A 20,699-nucleotide genomic window follows, 5' to 3' on the forward strand; every position below is an offset into this window, starting at 1 on the left:
GTTTAGGCTATGTCTCTGGCTATGTAGGATAGGATATTTTAGGGTTATAATCAGTTTTTGATTTTTGTTTCTAAATTCTGCACATTAAACTGACCTCCTGACTTGTGTGTGTGCATTAAAATATCCCATGTCTTCCTTCATAAGGTTAGGGATTTGCCCTGGTGTCTTGAGCCAAAATTTTCCCTCTCCAATTCCTAGTTTTGTTCAGTATGCTAGTTGCCAGCTGTCCACATCATATGGGTCTGCATCTCAGTGGGGCTGAAATCTTTTGAAATTGAAGATAATATATGCATTTAAAATAATTAGCAGTCCAAGTAATTTTAAATCTCTTGAATTATCTTCTCTTCTTTCTACATAGTGTGTTGCTCTGATGGTATGAGCACTAATGCATTCTGTGGTTGTATATATGGTATATCGCATCAGTGTTTACTTTATCGAGAAACAAAACTAAAAATACTAAAGATATTGGGTGGTCACAGTGGCCCCTGTATTTCCCAAGTGAATGCTGGGCAGAAGCTGACAAAAGGACTTTGAGGTTTCTCAGACACATTTTGATACTCAATAGCGTTGTCAAAGTCTATTTCATAGAAGCACAGAAATGAAGGGATATTTTATGGGGGACTGGTTGCAGTGGTTAAATGGGCTTGGAGTTTCCCCTGATACCTGCATCTTGTGCTTCAGAATCTAAGTTGTCTATTTTAAATGATCCCTTCCTTAGCCCTTTTGGTAGTGAAAATAGCCTTAAAAATGTAGAAGAGTCAGTAATATCTGCCTCAATCTGCAGAGAGCCTCAAACAGAAGTACGGGGAGATGTATAAACTGTTCATATTTATTTAAAAGGACATTTACTCTGAAGCCTAATGATGACAAATAAAATCACATTTAACTATTTTGCTGCTAGTCAAAATATTCAAGAAAGGAGAGAGATGATCAAATTATGAAGAGCTGCAGTGTCTGACTACAAAATACAAAACTATTGACATCTCCTTTTAGCATAGTAAGTGGGTGGAACTAGTACTCTGCTTCCGTGTACTCAGTGAATTCATTAAAAGAACAAGAAGATCCTCTTTCTAATGATGTGAATGGCTAACCAACGTAGAACTCCTGCAAGCAGTATTCGGTCACACTTAACAGAAATGTTCTGTGTCTTTCTCCATAGGTATATTCTTTTATAATGGGCATCCAATAAGACAGGTGGATGTGGTTGGGACAGTGGTTCTAACAAAAGAACGAGATGCCTTCTGTAACTATGGAGGTAAGAAGAGTTTTGTTTCTTAGCATTTCTTGGACTCCAACCTTTGTAACCATTAGAACCTAGAAGTTGTCTCATTGGTTTGGACCATTGTCTGTTCTTGAAAAGACACTTTTTCTTGATTATACTTTTCACTGTTTTATAACACATTTCAGATGAAGATTTCAAAGCACTTTAAAAAGGCAGGAAAGTATTATCCCTGTTTTACATGTGGGGAAGCTGAAGAGGCATGATTAAGTACTATTGATTTGCTGTATGGCCTTGAGTGAGTCAGAGCGGGGAATAGAATCCAGGAATACAGACTCTTGATCTTAACTTGTATGCAAAACTCTTATCAAAAGTAAATTGATCTAATGGTTTTTGCAAAGGGGAAGTCACTTCCCTTTTCTCCTTACTAGCTTGAAGGGATCCCTTCTAATTGTTTTGCCCTTTTGCCCCCATGTCTTAGGGCCAGAGTTTTAAAGGTATTTAGGTGTGCAAAAATGCAGATAGGTGTCTAGTGGAATTTTCCCATTGGCAGTTAGGTGGCTGGGAGCTTTTGAAAATCCTACTGGGTGCCTATTTGCATTTTTAGTACCAAATAGCTTTACAAAACTGGGCCTTAGCCATCATCTTGCTTTGCAAAGATACGCTAATTGGGGTTCTGAATCCACCCATACTGTTTACTGGCCTGAAAGGCTGCTGTTCAATGAGACGAGTCACTTGCTCTCTACCTCACTAGTAATAGAATATTGATGCTTCCCCAGTGCAGCAGTATGTGCCTTCATCCACAAGGAGCTTCTCCCCTCCACTCCAGCTTCTCCCAAAAGTCAGACATTTTCACTAACTAGCTTTTTTTTTTTTCTTTAACTCCCCTGCCAGGCCCTTGTACTAAATTGGAATTTCTGCTGTAAAGGGCACACTGGAATAGTGATGGCACATCAGGTTGGCTGAGGCACCTGGGAAGAGAAAGGGAGGGATGAAACAGTGGTTATGGCATATGCCTGGGACTGGGGAGATCAAGATCCAGTTCCCTGCTCTGTCAAAGTTTTCCTGTATGAGTTTGGGTGAGTCACTTTAATCTCCTGTGCCTCTATTCCCCATCTGTAAAATGTGGATTATAACACTTCCTGCCTTGTAGGGGTGTTGTGAGGAGAGATTAAAGATCGTGAAATACTTAGATGCTACGGTAATAGGGACTATATAAATACCTCAAATAAGAGGTGGAAAGATGATCCATGGTGAAAGTGAAGTCAGAAACCTAATGATATCTTGCATTGGACTAAATAATAAAGTGTCTCCTGTGTTCAGATTGTCTGTCTGTCTGTCTGTCTCTGGTTTTGGCAAGCAGTTGGTATGGTTGGATGCTGCTGCAGTATAATAATAAAAGGATCTGAGTTTGCAAGAACGTTTGAAGGGAAGTGGGGTTCCACATATTGGTCTAAGATAGCTCAAGACATCTGACCAGTGCAGGATACAGAGGGGAAAAAACCAAAAGAACCTAAGAGAATTTGTGGATTAATTAAGAGAATAAGGTCTCAGATGCTGGATCAACAGGGTTGAATGGAGCTATCATCTAGCCTGCTCTCCTAGCTTTTTGCATCCAACTTGGCTCCTGTTTTGTTCAACAGTTCTTGGTTTAGCTTTCAGGATACCTGCCAAGCTGCCCCTCCCTGTCCTGTTCTCAGCCTCAGTCAGGCTGACTCCACCAGTGTAAATTATAACTTCTTCGTTTCCTGCTCATAACTTTTTACATCTCTCAGCTAAACAGTCTCTGATTGGTGTGGCAGGGAGCAAGTATTGCATCAGCTGTAGTGCCTCATACTATTCAGCAGTCAATCTCCTCCCATCTGTTTTTAAAGATGACCTGCAACGGGTAAATGTCCTTGTATTTTTGACTTTCTGATATATAAAGAAGACCTGAAAGATATTTTTCCCATCTCTTCCCTTGAACACACACATCTGTTTCTGCTTGGATTTTCTATTTATTCATTCATTCATTCATTAGAAATCTAAGTCTTTTCTGCCGTGGAAGACTATGGTGACTGAAGAACTTGTGGTGAAATAAGAAAAGGATGAAGTCTGGTCAACTGAGAGGGAAAATAAATTCTATCTACTTTTTTGTTAACTGCTATCGAACATCAGTATATAGTGAACATTTAGGAGAATGGATGTCTGTGATTAAAGTTCAGAACCTCCCACCCCTTCTATTAAAGTGAGAACTCTCTATATGCATCTTTAAGGCTTCCAAGAAGTCTTTTAGCAAAACCAAGCTTGACTAGACTTGCTGATATTTCTAGACTTGAAGGAAAAAAAAACAGAACAAAATACTTGAGAGACAATGCAAAGCCATTTTTTTTCTTTGGCCTGCTGGCTTGACCCCCCTGTAAAACTCACCAGTTTGGTTTTGGGCAGCAGGTTCAAGCTTGGGGAAAACTGAGGACAAAGAATTTCTAGCTGGATTTAAACCAGGACCTTGACAGAGGCAGGGAGAGCTAGGGGAACCCAGACTCCAGAGGCTAGGGTTTCTGAGAACTTAGACCTGCCTATGGCGTCTGTCAAGGGATGGTAAGACTTTAGGTAAGATAGATGTGTGTAGACCTTGCACTGTTTTTAAAATCCTTTTACTCATTAACCATAGAAACAAAGCATGATATAACAATACTTCTGTCTTTGTGTGACTATAATCCATTGGTCCTGAAGAGAGGTACTGAAGATATCCTAGAGGTCCAGCTGGGTTCAATAATGGGACTCAGTCTGCAGGGTCTTGTAGCTTAGGACCTGGTCCAAGAGTGGGAGAATCATGGGATTCTGTCCTGAGTGTGCCTACATTTGATCTGGGAGGCGTGATTCGTAGCTTGCATGGGCATACCTGCGCTAGCTCTGCTTAAGCTAGTGTACTAAAAATAGCAGTGTAGCTGGGGTAGCCTAAATGGCAGCTTGGGCACACTGCTTGAATACATACCCAGGGGGCCCAGATGGGTATGTACTTAGACAGCGAGCCTGTGTCACCGCCCAGGCTACCCTGGCTTCACTGCTATCTTTAGCGTGCTGTCTCAAGCACAGCTAGCATAGGTACTGTATGTCTACACAAGCTGGGAATGATGCCTCCAAGCTGAAATGTAGAGGTACCCTCTGAGGAATGAGGCATGAAGCCTAAGATCTGAGGAAGGTGCCCTCGGAGGCCAGAGAGTTGCAGCTAGTCCTGAATTGTGACACTTGCATTGCTAGGCCAGGATCTTTGTGCGCTACTCTCTTATTTATTAAATAGTTTATTTCAAGGAAATCGATGGGTGTTGGCGGACAAGTTCCTTCAAACAGTTTTGTTTTATCTTGATCTATATGGAACAATAAAATCATCTGGTGGTTTGTTTTTTGATTTCTCTTTCTCACCAGTTCATTGCCAATGGTAGGACTACAACAGTTAGTATCATCTGTCTTACCTGTAGGACACCGCAGCTTTTCCTCATTGTATGAAATCTCTCTCTGTACAGGAAATGATAATAGCATTGCCTGTGAAGTCAGATACTAGTGCTGATACAGTTAGAGGTACTAGCTATCTTGGTGAGTTAAATCTGTGCATCATCCATAGTATGATATACATTCTAGCACTGATATAGTGATGCTTTCCCATTTAAGGGTAGGCAGTGAAGTTTATACTGGTACACTTTAATATAATAAATTCATAGATTTTAAGATAATAAGGGACCATTAGATCACCTAGTCTGCTCTCCTGTGTTTCACAAACCTTGAAATTTCACCCAGTTACTACTGTATTCATCCCAATAATTTGTGCTTGACTAAAGCTTATCTGCCAGAAAGGCATCCAGTCTTAAGATGACAGGTTTCAGAGTAACAGCCGTGTTAGTCTGTATTCGCAAAAAGAAAAGGAGTACTTGTGGCACCTTAGAGACTAACCAATTTATTTGAGCATGAGCTTTCGTGAGCTACAACTCACTTCATCGGATGCATACCGTGGAAACTGCAGCAGACTTTATATACACACAGAGAATATGAAACAATACCTCCTCCCACCCCACTGTCCTGCTGGTAATAGCTTATCGAAAGTGATCATCAGGTTAGGCCATTTCCAGCACAAATCCAGGTTTTCTCACCCTCCACCCCCCCACACAAATTCACTCTCCTGCTGGTGGTAGCCCATCCAAAGTGACAACTCTTTACACAATGTGCATGATAATCAAGTTGGGCCATTTCCTGCACAAATCCAGGTTCTCTCACCCCCTCACCCCCCTCCCAAAAACCACACACACAAACTCACTATCCTGCTGGTAATAGCTCATCCAAAGTGACCACTCTCCCTACAATGTGCATGATAATCAAGGTGGGCCATTTCCAGCACAAATCCCGGTTTTCTCACACACACCCCCACCCCCATGCACACACAAACTCACTCTCCTGCTGGTAATAGCTCATCCAAACTGACCACTCTCCAAGTTTAAATCCAAGTTAAACCAGATGGTCTTAAGATGGAGTATCAACCACTTCCTTGGTAGTTTCTTCCAGCAGTTAATTACCCTCATTGTTAAAAAATTGTCTCTCACTTCTAATATGAATTTTTCTGGCTTCAGCTTCCAGCCATTGGTTTTTATTCTGTCTTTTTCTGCTAGATTTAAGAACCTTTTAGTGCCTGGTGTTTTCTGCCTGAGAAGGTGCTGAAACATTGTAGTGAAGTCACCTCTTGATCTCTTTACTTTGTCACCCATTGATGGCACATAAGCGGAATATTTGGTGCCAAGATATTTGAGCAGTTGGAACAACAGTGGAGGAGATTTTTCAAAGGCGCATATGGCAGCTAGGTGCCCAACTCTCTTTGAAAGTCAGTGGTAGTTAGGGCCTTCACTACTGTTTGTGCTTTTGAAAGATCTCCTCCCCAAATACATGGCTGGATTTGTGAGGGTCGTCTCTTTCACTTTGCAGTTCTTGTGACTTAGTCCTTTTGAGAATCTTAAAGTACTTTAAAAACATTGAATTAAGCCTTGCTGCACACCTTAAAATGGGTAAATAGCCCCATTTCCTGACTTGGGGCATGGAGGGGGAGAGGCACTGAGATAAAGGCTAAAACTTAGAATTCAGGGGGGATCTGTGAGTGCTCAGCATTCTGTACATCAGACCACTTATTTCTGTGCTTAAATATAGATATAGGGGCCAAACTCTAGGAACCCAGCTCTGTAAATCTTGGCCTAAGTGACTTGCCCAAGGTCATGGTAGAATTGTGTTTGTCAGGATCAGAACCTGTATATCTCAGTACCATTCCTTAACCCTAAGATCATCTTTCTGCCTCAGGTCTGACAGCTCTATTTCTGACCTTTTTTTAAAAAAAATTTGGAATGGGGGTAGGGGAAGAAGAGTTTTATTGAGAACATTGGTGTGTCCTCTGGTGTGACTGAGAGACTACCTAGTTTCATCGTGGTTAGTTGAAGAGGAGTGGGAGTCAGGTGCCCTGAAGCGTATTTCTCACTGCAGCTGTCTTGCTGTGTAACCCTGGACAACTCAAACAGAATTCTCCAAAGTGGCCTCTGATTTTGAGAGCCTCAGTTTTTTTGGATGCCCAACTTGAGATATAGGGCTGGAGGTGCCAAGCACCGTGGTGATAAAAAATATGGATGCTCAGCACTCCTGAAAATCAGACCCATGCTGCCTTGAGTTCACCACTCAAAATCAGAAGCTACTTTTGAAAATGTTAGTTTAAACCCCTTTCTGCTTCCATTAACTTCATTTTTATATATAATATAGTGCAATAGTACCTAGAGGCATTGAATCATGATTGTACTAGGTGTTGTACATACCCACACAAAGATGTGGTCCTGGTCCCAAAGAATTTACAGTTTTAATGTTAAAGGGTAGTAATACTTGCCTACGTCATGTGGGTTTTGTAAGTCCTAATTAATATAAGATATCCTAAGATGAAAGGGGCCATAGATGTGCAGAATATGGTAGGTGAGTTTTGTTTCCGTGTGTTATGATTTTACTTAAAACATTTGAGTTAACATTTACAGTGCAGTTTTCAACAGATGGTGAGAGAGGATGCTGCATAAGTCTAAACTGAGGACTACTTTTGGCATGTGATTCAGAATAAGATGAAATATTGTAGTATTTAGAAAAATAATGCAAATAACTTGTCCTCCTATGGCTGAGCCAAAGGAGTACTGACAAAATAAGTAGGGCTGTGCTGTGTGTTAAGATCTCTTGGAATGCCAAGACCACTTGTTTCCTTGATTACTGCAATTCTCTTACAGTGGATGATGGTACTGGGGTCATAAACTGCATCTGCTGGAAAAATCCCAGGGAAGCAGAATGGCCTTTGTCAGGTAATGTATGAGTACATAACACTTTTCAGCTATGACTTAATAACACTGCAATTTGTGTCGGTTTTTTTTCAGATCGGATAATAATTTATCAAGTCAACACAATAGCAAATTGCATTCACAGGCACGAAGAATATTTACAAGTACATCCTATAGCCTGGGCTGCTTTGAGATACTTACCCCGTAACATAACTTCTCCCTATACAGTCATCTTGTGCTGTTACTAATGGTGATGCCAACAATAACATTGCATCCATAACCATTAGAACCTTTGTTTATCAGAGTGATGTAGTGTTTCAGTTCGACAGTACAAAGAATTTTCTTCCCATTGTGTGACCTCATCTGGTAAAAAAAAAAAAAAAAAAATATCCTGGAAACTTGCCATTTGTTACAGCTGCAATTTCCAAACTGAACCAGTTGACTTCTGTGGCCTGTTCTGTTTTTTCTTTGATACATCAGGCGTGTGTACCCTCAGTTTTTCAGTTTGTGAGGATATTTGTTTTTCCTGCTCCCACATGCATGTGACCATCATTCACTGTCTTGAAAATAGCATATAACCACCTGAAAACATGAAGGAAATAGTTCAGTGAGCTGGACTGTTCCAAATCTGCAAAAAAGTGGTGATGCAGTCCTTGCAGATCAGTGGTAGTGAAATACTTTACTTATGTCTGGCTTTTTTTCCTAAGGCATTTCCCCCCTTGCTACTCCCTTAACTGTTTTACACTCAGATTAGGGGTGTGGCAAAGTCCATTCAAGTCTTATACTGAGTTCAAGAGGCTCTGGATCAGACACATTTATAACCCTTGAAGTCAGTTATACATTTTGGGGGGGACAAATTCTCTGCTGGAGTAAATGGATGGAAAACTTTTGAAATCAGTGGAACTGTGCCCATTTACATCAGTAGAGAATTTGGTCCTATGTGTTTAACAGAGCTGATTTTAATGCATGTGTCACTCCCAAATAAGTATATCAAGGTAAAGCATTAATTTCCAAAATGTAATACCGCAATAATGCTGCCAAGTTTCATCTGGAAGGTTTATTAGTCTGTGTTCATTCTGAGCATATTTGACAAAAGGGTAGAAGCACCATTTGCTAACCTGATCTATATTCTTCGAATAATCTCTTTCCATTGGTTAAATAGCTTATAATTTATAAAACCATCTGTTGAAAGGAACAGGCAGACTCTTTTCCAGCCTGCTGCAGCCATGATTGTAGCTGCCAGGATCATGCTTTAGGTTTCAAACAATTAAGGAATCAGCTTGACTCTCAAGCAAAGGTGTTACATAAATGTGAAGATCTGTCAAGATGCATTCATATCATTACAGGCACAAAATGGCACCACACGAATACTTTTGTGTTACCTCAGATGACTCAGGCTTTCACTTCTATATGAAAGCTCTGCTGATTTTGCTCAGCCTAACAGTCTGGAAGGGATGCCTAATTTACAATTAAAATCTTTGTTTTTTATCACAGTTCAGGGTATGTTCCTGGTGAGAAAGTCAGATGTGTTTTTCCATGAAGAACAATACCTGAATGGTTTTAAAAAACAAATATGTAAATGCAGAGCCTTAAACTAAAGACTGACACGTCTGGGATGTGCTGCCTGGGAACTCCAATGCTGCTGAGCATGCTGCCCTCTTTAATAAGATAGCACTATGAAACTTAGGTTCTTCTTAAAGTTCTGTCCCTGTGGGTGCTCCATTTCAGGAGTCTGCGCATCCTGGCGCCATTGATCAGCGATCTTCAGTAGCAGTGTCCCTCTGGATTGCACATGTGCAGTGATTGTCTCGTGGTGCCGTTGGCGCCACATCTATCACACATGCGCCCTGACCTCCTCAGTTCCTTCTCAACTGTCCTCAGCCTGAGAGGGAGTTCTATAGCAGCGTCGACGACAACGTAGGAAAATAATTAGGAATAGTTTGAATTAATTAGTGATATTTAAGTTTTAGTTCAATAGTTAGTTTCCCATCTCCTTTTTCCTTTTGGAAAAAAAAAATTCCTCTTTACACTTCAATCAACCGATTCACCTGCCTAAGTTTTATCCCAAGCCCCATGGGAAAACACAAGAGGCTGTCCTAAATACTTTAGACATCAGGCACGCATTAATATTCTACCTGGACAGAACACAACCCTTTCAAAAATCCCCCCAACTTTTTGTTTCCACAACCAAATGTTCCAAGGGCTCTGCAATATCCACACGGAGACTATCAAAATGGATCTCCAATTGTATCCATACATGTTATCAACAGCACAAAACAGAACCCCCACTAGGGATCAGCACCCATTCAACAAGATCAGTGTCTACCTCAATAGCTTTCTTAAACAACGTACCAGTGGTAGACATATGCAGAGCAGCCACCTGGGCCTCTGAACACACGTTTACGAACCATTATGCAATTACTCAAGGTTCAAGCTCAGACACAATGCTAGGTCTCGTGGTGCTAGCCTCCACTATGCATACAACTCCGAAGCCCCTTCCATCCACATGAGGGTGCTGCTCTTCAGTCACATAAGTGGTGCACCCACAGGGACAGCCCTTGAAGAAGAAGAGAAGATTACTCACTCTGTGCAGTAGCGGAGGTTCTTCAAGATGTGTGTCCCTCTGTGTGCCCAACTACCCACCCTCCTCCCCTTTACTTTGGAGTTCGCAGTATGGACTCTACTGTAGAGAAGGAACAGAGGGCATCGGGTCACACGTGCGCTTGATGAGGCTCCAGCAGCTCCGTGAGACAATCACTGCACATGCATGACCCAGACGGTCACTGCTACCGAAAATCTCCAATCAACAGTGGTGGACGCACTGACATCTGAGGCGGAGCACCCACAGGGGGACACATCTTGAACCTCAGCTACTGCACAGGATGAGTAACCTTGTCGTAGCTGATCTTCTCTGATAACTCTGCCTTGAAATTGTGACAAGGAAAGCATCGTTCTATGACTTATCTCTGATTTCCCAACATCTTTTGAATCAGGACTAGACACATCTTGCAGCAGTGATCTCGCTGAACAGATGAAGAAGCTCCAGGAAGAGGTGCTCCAGAAAACCAAACTGGAAATTGGGGATGTTGTCCGGGTCCGAGGTCATATCCGAATCTACAGAGAGCAGCGAGAAATTCAGGCTTCCACCTATTGTGAGCAGTATATGTTTGTTTCTCTTAAAAAAACAAAACACAACACTTAAGTGAACTTGTGACAAGATCACAGTGCTGATATTCAGTTATTAGCTTCTCTTCAGCTTTCTCTGAGAACATTTCATACATCCTATGTTTTATATGATTTCTGATCTAATACTTCTGCATTGTAATTTTTGGGGTCAAACTGAATGTGTTTTTAATAAGCAACATAATATTAGTTCCACGGTACAGTTCATTAGGCAACACGTCTCTTCTTTGTAGGTGTTCTAAAACAGTGATTCTCAACCAGGGGTACAGAGAGGTCTTACAAGGGGTACATCAACTCATCTAGATATTGGCCTAGTTTTACAACAGTCTACATAAAAAGCACTAGCAAAGTCAGTACACACTAAAATTTAATAGAGACAATGACTTGTTTATACTTCTCTGTATACTATACACTGAAAAGTAAGTACACTGTTTGTATTCTAATTGATTTATTATATAATTATATCAAAAATGAGAAAGCAAGCAATTTTTCAGTAATAGCGTGCTATGCACTTTTGTATTTTTATGTCTAATTGTAAGCAAATAATTTTTAAGTGAGGTGAAATTTTGTGGTACACAAGACAAATCAGATTCCTGAAAGATGTACAGTAGTCTGGAAAGGTTGAGAGCCATTGTTCTAAAAAAAAAAAAAAACACATACAATTTATTCTTGAAGATAACCATAATGCGTATAAGGATGCTATCCAGATACTGTGACTTTTGTTATGGTGGTTTCAGTATTCAACTTCGGTTTTCTTTGACTTAAGAAAAGGACTTTCCTAAAGTGTTGCCATGTGAATTGTGGATCATTTACACTGCATTTCACCCAGAGCAACATCACTTTGGAAAAATTGGTGACAGTTGTCACAACCTGGTCCAGTCACATTCTCTAGACAGACACTAATTTGTTATAATGGGATCCAACTGCTCAATCCCATATGCTGAGAAGCCACCTGTGTGTGGATAGTGACTGGTCACAGTTCCTAGTTCTGGACCCTGGAACAAGTGCCACAGCCCTCCCAAGGCCCCCAGTTGTTTAGACATGTTCCCCTTCCCCCCACCCTAGAGTTCATGTGGCTGTGTGAGCTCTGGTTTCTTGCATCCTTCAGGGACCACATGACAGTAAAGCATGGAAACACAGGCTTAGCAAAGGAATTTCTTAGACTGACACTCTCTCACACTCACTCTCCTTACTCTTGGAAAGCACAGGAGAGTTCTAGATAAATGGAAAACAAGCTACTGAATGGAATCCTTTTCTGTCTGATCCCAGCCCCTTTTGTGAGTCTCTGTATTTGATTCATGTCCATTAGGGAGGTAAGGTCCCTTCTTCTGGGCAAGGGCGGCAGAGCCTGCCCAAAAGAGGCGGTGGGGAAGCCTGGGGCCAGGGCCCCCCGCCCTTCCTCTTTTTTGCCCGAGGCCCCACCCCCAGCCAAGCTGGAAGCTGGAGCGGGCCGGGAGGGCAGGAGGGTCCACGGCTACGTACAGCTGCCTGTGTGCTGTGCACGGCTCTTATCTGGACCTGGCTCCCATTGGCAGGGGCTGCAGCCCGGCCATGGTAAAAGCCACATGACGGCTGTGGGGTGGTGTGGACCCTCCTGCCCTGGGCAGGGGAGGCCCCTGCGGGATGGGGACATAAGCCGGGGGCTGCTCTCGACCCCCACCCCACCTGAGGCAGGTGGAAGGTCCATGGCCCCCACAGCTGCCCAGGCTCCCCTGCCGGGCTATAGCTGCTGGCTTGGCTGGGAGGGACGGAGGTGGAACTCCACCAAAGTGAATAGGCCAGGTCCCCCCTTTCAAAAAGTGGGAGGGCCATGGCTCCCTGGCCCCACCTATTCCCATGCCTCTGTTTCTGGGTCTTCTGTTTTACTCGGAGAAGCATATCTTTTAAAACAGTCTCTGCCCTTCTGTCAGATGGGCAAATGGGGAAACTGCAGCTCTTCCAGCCATGTGCTCAGGTTAGGGAGGAATCCAGCTCCCCTTTCTCCCCAAACAGGTTTCTGTGCAGAGACTACCTGCAAGGCCTTACAGCTAGTAACTCATTGTTCCACCTCTGGAGGGTCATTCAGTGCTGATGACCTTTTGATTGCTTTGTCGCACCTTCCCACACATAGCTCCTCCCTACATGTCAGCTTCCTGCTATCTAATGTGTGATCCAATTCAGAGTGACTGTAATAAATGCAAACAGTGTTCATAAAACCAATTCAAAATTGGACACGCCCATTCCCCAAACTTATCATTTGCTTTTTTGCAAGGTAAAAAGCACTTTGTTTGTGGTAAAAAGCACTTTTGGTTAAGTAATAACATAAAACATTTTTTTCTTTATAGTAGAATAGCAGAGAACAAAATGTTCCAGCTATGTTTGGCATGAGAAACTCTTGTGCTGCTCCAGTTTATATGTAGCAGCTCAGCTGTACTCATCTAGTGAATTAATATCAAAACCCTGGTCATGGTTTGTTTGTTTGTTTTCTCCATATCCTTGCAGATAAAGTGGATGATCCTATGTGTGAGGTTCAGATTTCAAGGATGTTGGAGCTCCCATGCCTCTATAGAGAAGTTTATGATAAGCCTTTCAAAATGCCAGAGGAGGCACCGAGGTAAACGGGACACTTATGTTGGTGTCCAGTCTAGGTGTGAAATACCCACAGCCCTTAGCAGAAGTTAATGTGAATCTCCATCGTGGAGATGAATGTCATGGTAACCAGATTAAAAGCAAAGCATGTTGTGCAGTGTACTGTTGCACTGGAAAAGGCTGGAAATACTTTGGAAGCAGCGTGCTCAGCATTTAGGGCAGGGGGAAATAGTTGGATAGCCTCCTCTGATTAACAAAATTTTGACTGGCTGTAAGGAGCTGCCCTGTTGATTTTCATGGCCAAGGTCTTTTGTGGTGGGAGACCAAAACAGGAAATTAGAAGACATCTCCCATCCACCCCACCTCCATGCATCTGCATCCTCGCCCCAACTCTACCCATACATACCTAAAAGTATGAACTAATTTCTTTGGAGGGTACAGCCCTTTGACACAATATTCTTTGCTACAGCCACTGATGTGTACAGCAAATGTGAGAGTCTGTAAAAACAGTTAGTGAGGAATATGGACTATTCCTGAATGTGATGAAAACAAAATGCATATGCGTTGACACAGTTAACGAAAACAGGATGCAAGTGGGCATGATGATTAACGGAGAAGTTGTAGAGGCAGCAGATTAATTTAATTATCTGGGATCATATATATCCAGCCAGAGAGGCTGTTCCAAGAAAGAAAACTAAGGATTGGCTCGCTAAACTATGGCCTCCCTTAAGTGTGGAAAAAATATGGCATCTCAAAATGTATAAAGGTATGACTGGTGAATAGCCTAACTTTCTCCATAGAGATTTATGGATGTGAATCATGGGAAGCTTTTCTGCTCACAGGAAAAATATGTAAGCTTTTGAAATGTGGTGCTGGCAAAGGCTCTAGCATATCTCCTGGATGGGGGGGGAAAGACAAATATTTGTGCTCAAAATATTATTGGAGAGAAGCAGACCTTAATGTTGGAAATCAACAGATGCAAACTTATGTTCTTTGGTCATATTAGGCATAGAGATAGAAATAACCTTGAAAAAGTTATTATGGAAGGCATGGTGGAGGGTTGTTATATGGGATGACCAGCAAGGAGATGGATGGATGGTGGGTGGCAGATCATTGGAAAGTCAGCTGCTGAGTGCTTGCAGTTAGTGATCGATTGTGAAGATTTCTGAGAATTCTGCTATAATGTCACCGATATTCGGACATAAATCCATTTATATATGTTCTTAGAGCTCTTTAGAAATTTTGAAAGAGGGGAAGCATGTGTATGTGTCAGTCACACCCAGGACTTGTCTATGCTACAGATGTTTGCTGGCATAGCTATGCTGGCGAGTCCCCTGGTTGGAGAGGCAGCGTAAGCCAACAGGATTTTTTCGGCCAGCATAGTTGAACAACACTAGATATGCCAAGACAAGCTCTATTCTATTTGCAGAGGTGCATGTACACCTGGGGGTGAGGGGTTGCTCCCAGTGCAATGCTGTGTCAAAAAAGCTAATCACTATTCCTCTGCCTATACATTCAAGGATAGGAATAGGAGGTATTTTACTTGTGGTGGTTAACCATTAGAACAAACTACCAAGGAGCTTGATGGATTCTCCATCTCTCTTGAAGTCTTCAAGTCAAGACTAAGTGCCCTTCTAGAAGATAATCTTCAGCTAGATGCAAGTTATTGGAATGCATACAGGGCTAGCTAGGTGAAACTTAATGGCCTGTGATATACAGGAGGTCAGACTAGATGATTTGATGGTCCTTCTGGTCTTGAACTCTACGAATATTTTGTGATCAGCCTAGCTCTCTCAACTGGTGTAAAGCTCCTTTTTCTAGCCCTGATGGGTTGAAAGAGAGCAGATATTTAGACCTGTCACTGGTCCAGGAATGAATGTCATCCTGTGCCTCAGATCTGCGTAACTTTGGGGGTAGACATTCCTCATTTTGGTTTTGTGGATTGGGTGTGGAGGGAGAATAAAGGAGAAAAGTGTTTTTCTAGCAGAGTTAGGTGGGAAAATGACAACTTGTAATTCTTCCCCCAAGTTTAAGATGTTAGTAGTACCTGTGAGGAAAATATAGGTTAGCAAGCAGAAAGAAGGTGCAAAATGAATACAATTGGTCACATAAGTTTTCCTACTCTGTGTGAGCATGTATATAAATGGTCAAGATTTTCAACAATGGATGCCTAAACAAGTAGCTGGATCTCAAAAGGGCTGAGCACCCAGCAGCTTCCATTGACTAGAATCAGAAGCTTTATTCCATTAGAAAGCTATGAATCCCCCTTTCCAATGGTCTGATGTCTTTGTTTCTTGACACCGTAGATCATGAGAGATCAGACCTTAAAATCACAACATTACTATATCGCCTGTCTTCTATGGGAGCTGCCAAATACTCGGCACACATGAAAATCAAGCTGTTTATTTCAGAGCCTAAATAAGGATGTAGGGGTGAGATTTTTCAAGAGCACCTAAATGAATGAAGTACACAAGTCCTATTGACTTCGGCTTAGGCACATTTGAAAATCCCACCCTCTGAGCTGAACTTTAGGTGCCTGTTTTTGAAAAATTTGGCTATGTACTTTTTTTGTCTTGTGACCAAAGCTTTGTATCCCTATAGTGCCCCAGGTGGTCTGAACCTTAGGAGCTCAATTGACGTGCTGAGCGAGAAAGTTAAAGACTTCTTATTGGAGAACAGAATTCAGACCTTTTACCAACAGGAGCTGGAAACAGTTGACAATTTGGTGTCACTGGCCAGTCAGCCTGTGTCCAGGACTGACTCTCAGCTGGTAAGTGCAGTAACTTCTGGCTTTTGAATGTTGAGTAGGGAAAATGCTTGCTAGCAGATTTGTGCAAGTGGAAATGTCTTGGGTTTTCAACCATCTCTACACATTTAGGTGCCAATTCCTGATCTTTAGCTGTAGGCATGAATTATTGACAGTACCTGGGAAGCCCTATAACTTCAGACATTTAAAATGGGGCTGGAGAACCGACGGGAAAACTCTGTTGTAGGGAACAATATTATGCTAGCTGCAGGGGTGTACTACATAATCTAATAATGGCTCTGTTCAAACTCTAACTTTCATAAATCTGTGAAAACTAGATACACAGTGGAAATAACCGTGTATGAGATCTCTTGAAGGCACTGCAGCAGTTTGTGGGACAGGCCTGGGTAGTGCTGAACTTGTTCAAGGAGAGAGGATTGAAGCACAGTATATTAAAATAGGTTTAAACTTACAAAGGAGTGGGTGGACATCTGCTTCCTATTACAAGTTCTCCTTGTTGGACATCTCCAGTTGTGCAAGGCCAGGGTTGTGGGATGGAGTGGAGATCAGAAGCCTAGATCTAATTGGAGTCAGCTGTACATAAAGAAACTGAGAAAAGGGACACTTTCCAATAATATGCTAGTGTGGTCTCTGGTTTTCATTCTGATGCTGGCTAAATGGTAAAATGCATGTGTATCATGCTGAAAATGTTATGATATTGAGATAAAAATGACAAGCCAAATTCTCAACTGGTGAAAATTGGTGTCTCTCCATTGAACTTAATGGACTATACTAATTTACATGAATTGAGGCTCTGGCCCATGTACATATTAGTAACAGAGCTAAGGATTTAATTATATAACAGCTGAGAGTATTAAACCTGATTATTAGTAAAGTTGATTCACTTTTGCATTTCACTGTCCCTAGATGGGGAAAACTGCATTGATAGGTTTCACTTTCTGGTTCTGGTGTGCTAGAATAATACTCTGGCTTTAGATTTGCAACACTGTAGAGGGACATTTAAATCTGAAAAAACTTCTTCATTGAATTCAAATAATAATGAAAACTACCTCCCACAGTTTTGTAAACTGCTTCCTGGTGGTTGCTTCCTGGAGACCATTTATTTTCTTTTGTCCTCTTTTATTAAAGGAGCTTTTGTTGTTGTAGTATTTTTAACAAAGCAAAGAGGAATGAATATTAACAGGAGGCCTGACAGTCTGTGGTCGAGAAACCAGTATAAAAACGTCAAAGACAGGATTGGGCATAAACTTTTTCCAAACCAGCTAAAAATAATTCAGACTGAAAGTCCATAACCATCTGGATTATAGAAAGGAATGATCATTTTATTAAGGATGAAAAGTTCCAACACTGAAGTCATAGCATTCATAGAAGGAACAGGATAAATGGTTTACAAAAGCCATTCAGAGTACAGAAAGGGATGTGTGTGTGTGTGTATATGTGTGTGTATGTATGTGTGTGTGTATATATATATATATATATATATATATATATATATATATACACAATGTGTGTGTGTATGTATATAATGTGTGTGTATGTATATGTGTATGTATATATATATATATATATATATATATATATAATCCGTGCTCATTACGGTGGAGTCATGATGGGGGAGGAGAGAAGGAGTTGCAATGGGTACTACCATAATATAAATCCCTGTTGCTGCAGCTCTTGGTGCAAGTGGCTTTTATAAATCCCAGGGAGTCAGATACCCAGTCATTCCTCCTGAAAAACAGCGTTTCTCCCATATGCCTTTCACCATTAATCCACCTTACAAAGTGTGTGTTTGTAAAAAGGAAAACCTGCAATTGTTCTGTGATGTACACATCTTCAAATCTGCTCCTGCTAATGCCCATTTGTAAGAGCATTAGATTGCCCATCTACTCAGTCATTGGATAGCGTCCATTTCTTGTAACCTGTAAAGGGCTGAGTGGTCCTCAACAAAATAAGTCCAATGGGCCTGACTCTCCATTGTCCTGGCAACCATTTGCACTAGTGCCAAGTGGCTATAAAGCCACTATAGAAGTGATATATATCACTTCTTATTTTGGTAATGTCTTACATCAACTTGGCACCAGTGCAAATGGTTACAGAAGGGACAGGGCAAGAGAGAATTGGGTCTAATATTTGAATATGGAGTTAAAGTGTTATACAAAGATGCCCAAAATGTAAATCTACCAAGCACACCCTGATAAATTATACTTGTTTACTATTTGCACTTAATGTAGACACTATAGGACTTGGTTAGATTTTGATATATATTCGGTTTCTTTTGGTGATTCTCATTCTCTAGCACAAGGTTGCACTGTTTAGAATGTTAAAGACTGAAAGGGGTTAGGGTTAAAAATGTGTTTATTTAATAAATTGATATTCATATTGGCTCTTGCTAACAACATTGTTTTAAAAAAACTTGGGGACCTTCCCCCCATAAGCGGTGCCCCTTCTGTTTGAGTGATATCACTTCCCCCATCAGTTGTTGAGGAAAAAAGTGAGTTTCAAAAATAGACATGATAAATACTGCAGTGAGGATTACAAGCAGGAAGTAGAGACAAATGTCACCCAGTATTTAGCATGACCACAAAGACCCCAAGTCCAGCTAAGAGTGCTACTGTGTTTGGCAGATGAACGAGAATTTGGTTCTTCTTTGAATGAAAACTATATATAAAGTTTATCCATCCAGTTCCTGAACTGGAATAAATAGCTCCTTGGTGTGGCTCGCAACCAAGTGGCCGCAGTTGTATCCTACCCTGTGGTTTAGTTTCCTGAGTTAAGCAGTTTTCTTTGTACTTCCTCCATTATGAAGCTGTACAGTGTGCTCTTTTAATAACACCATCCCACTTGGTAATATGTCACTAGTTTGGACAGCTCTTTTGGAATTGTACTTTCCAGACCTGTCTGTTTATACTTTCCTTGGTCTGATTATAACCTCAAGGTCAACAGGGACAAATACTTAGAACAAGGAATTTAAAATGCTGTTTATATTTACTCCAGGCCTGGGTTTCTTGCGTGTCCTGCTTCATGCATATGCTTGATACTAATGTGCTTGTCTATCAGCTTCCTGGCATAGATTTATGTCCCCCTGTGGAGACAGTAGTGTAGATATGATAACAAGATGACATTAGGCTTGACAGGCAAGTCTCTTTTACTGAACTTGTCACCCACTCTAAGCCCAGGCTCAAGCACCGTGTGAAAAGCAAAGAGAAGTTGACACAAACAATACCACGTGCCATTATACCAGGATACTTTAATACCCCCAGGTGTGCTGTGTCTTCAACACTCTTCCCAAGCAGAGAGGATAATTCGTGCACCACTGCACACCTTGACCTGTTATTCCTTGGATAACTTTTTTGAAAGGCATAAGGTGAGAATAATTGGCTACACAAACTCCAACCTGTGGTGCAATATGAGGCCACTCGGCTGGGAGGATGCTATTTAAAGCACAAAATTGACAGACTTGGATTCTATTGCTGGCTCTGTCACAAGCTCTATGTGTGATCCAGGGAAGTCGTTATTTAAACTCTGCCTCTGTTTCCCATGTGTAGAATAGGGATAGTGGCCTAAACTTACAAAAGTGACTGGCGATTTTGGATGCCTACATTTTTAGGCACTCAACTGACATACTGTAAAGGGGCCTGATCTTCAGATCCCTGTGTTCTTAGCACTTTTCTGAAATCTGACCTCTTTTTAGTATGTCTCAAGTTGAGCACCCTAAAACCGAGGAACCCAAAATCTAGTCACTTTGACAATGTTGCCCAGTAATCTCGCCTAACTCATGTGGAAACTGTGAGGATTAAGAATCTGATCCAAAGCCCACAGAAGTCAATAGGATTCTTTTTCAAGTACTTTAGATCAGGCTGTAAATCACTAATGTTTATAAAATGCCTTGAGATCCTCTGATGTGCTGCTCTATAGAGGGATAAAGTATTATTAGATGAGCCGTTTTGCAGGACTTCACAATGTTAACAGCCACCTTTTATTTCTCCAGTTGTCAAGCCTTCATCCTGCTTCAGGAGGAGGGGCAGGAATGTGATATCATGCAGGGTTACCTGCCCACAGATTCCTTGTCTGATTTGTTATTTGTTATACCCTCGTACACGCACACAACTGTACAGTTGTACAGTTGGTGTGCTTGTACCAAAGAAGACTCAATCCCTGCCTATAAGAGCTTAGTCCAGTGGCACAAATGGGATGCTATACAGCCCAATACCAAAAGGTGTATGGTCACTGTAGCTGTAATGTTTTGTGGAATAGGCATGAGGTGTCTTTGGAAGACAAGAGCTGAAGGGTTTGAATGTGCATTGAGAGGCTTATTCCAAGCAGCCTGAATGGCATGAAACAAAGCACAGTCTGGAATAGGAGTAAGGCCATTATCTTTGAAAACTCATGGCGATCGGGGGAGATCCCGGACGACTGGAAAAAGGCTAATGTAGTGCCCATCTTTATAAAAGGGAAGAAGGTGGATCTGGGCAACTACAGGCCAGTCAGTCTCACCTCAGTCCCTGGAAAAATCGTGGTGCAGGTCCTCAAGGAATCAATTCTGAAGCACTTAGAGGAGAGGAAAGTGATCAGGAACAGTCAGCATGGATTCACCAAGGGCAAGTTTTGCCTGACTAATCTAATTGCCTTCTATGACGAGATAACT

The 20,699-nt window shown here is 41.6% G+C and overlaps 1 protein-coding gene across 11 annotated transcripts in view; it reads left to right on the top strand.

Annotated features, from left to right (window-relative positions):
• Positions 1 to 20,699, top strand: part of STN1 (STN1 subunit of CST complex) — a 67,727-nt gene that overhangs the window by 29,473 nt on the left and 17,555 nt on the right. For 9 of the 11 annotated variants that reach the window (XM_075131089.1, XM_075131088.1, XM_048856146.2 and 6 more), the window contains 5 exons: positions 1,160 to 1,255; positions 7,489 to 7,560; positions 10,530 to 10,688; positions 13,201 to 13,312; positions 15,889 to 16,057. In XM_075131089.1, the coding sequence (XP_074987190.1) occupies positions 1,160 to 1,255; positions 7,489 to 7,560; positions 10,530 to 10,688; positions 13,201 to 13,312; positions 15,889 to 16,057 (608 nt within the window). The remainder of the gene's footprint in view (positions 1 to 1,159; positions 1,256 to 7,488; positions 7,561 to 10,529; positions 10,689 to 13,200; positions 13,313 to 15,888; positions 16,058 to 20,699) is intronic. The other 2 variants (XM_048856144.2, XM_048856145.2) reach the window with 2 other exon arrangements.

Source organism: Caretta caretta, chromosome 7, assembly GCF_965140235.1.
Source record: "Caretta caretta isolate rCarCar2 chromosome 7, rCarCar1.hap1, whole genome shotgun sequence".
NCBI classification, from domain to species: Eukaryota; Metazoa; Chordata; order Testudines; family Cheloniidae; genus Caretta; species Caretta caretta.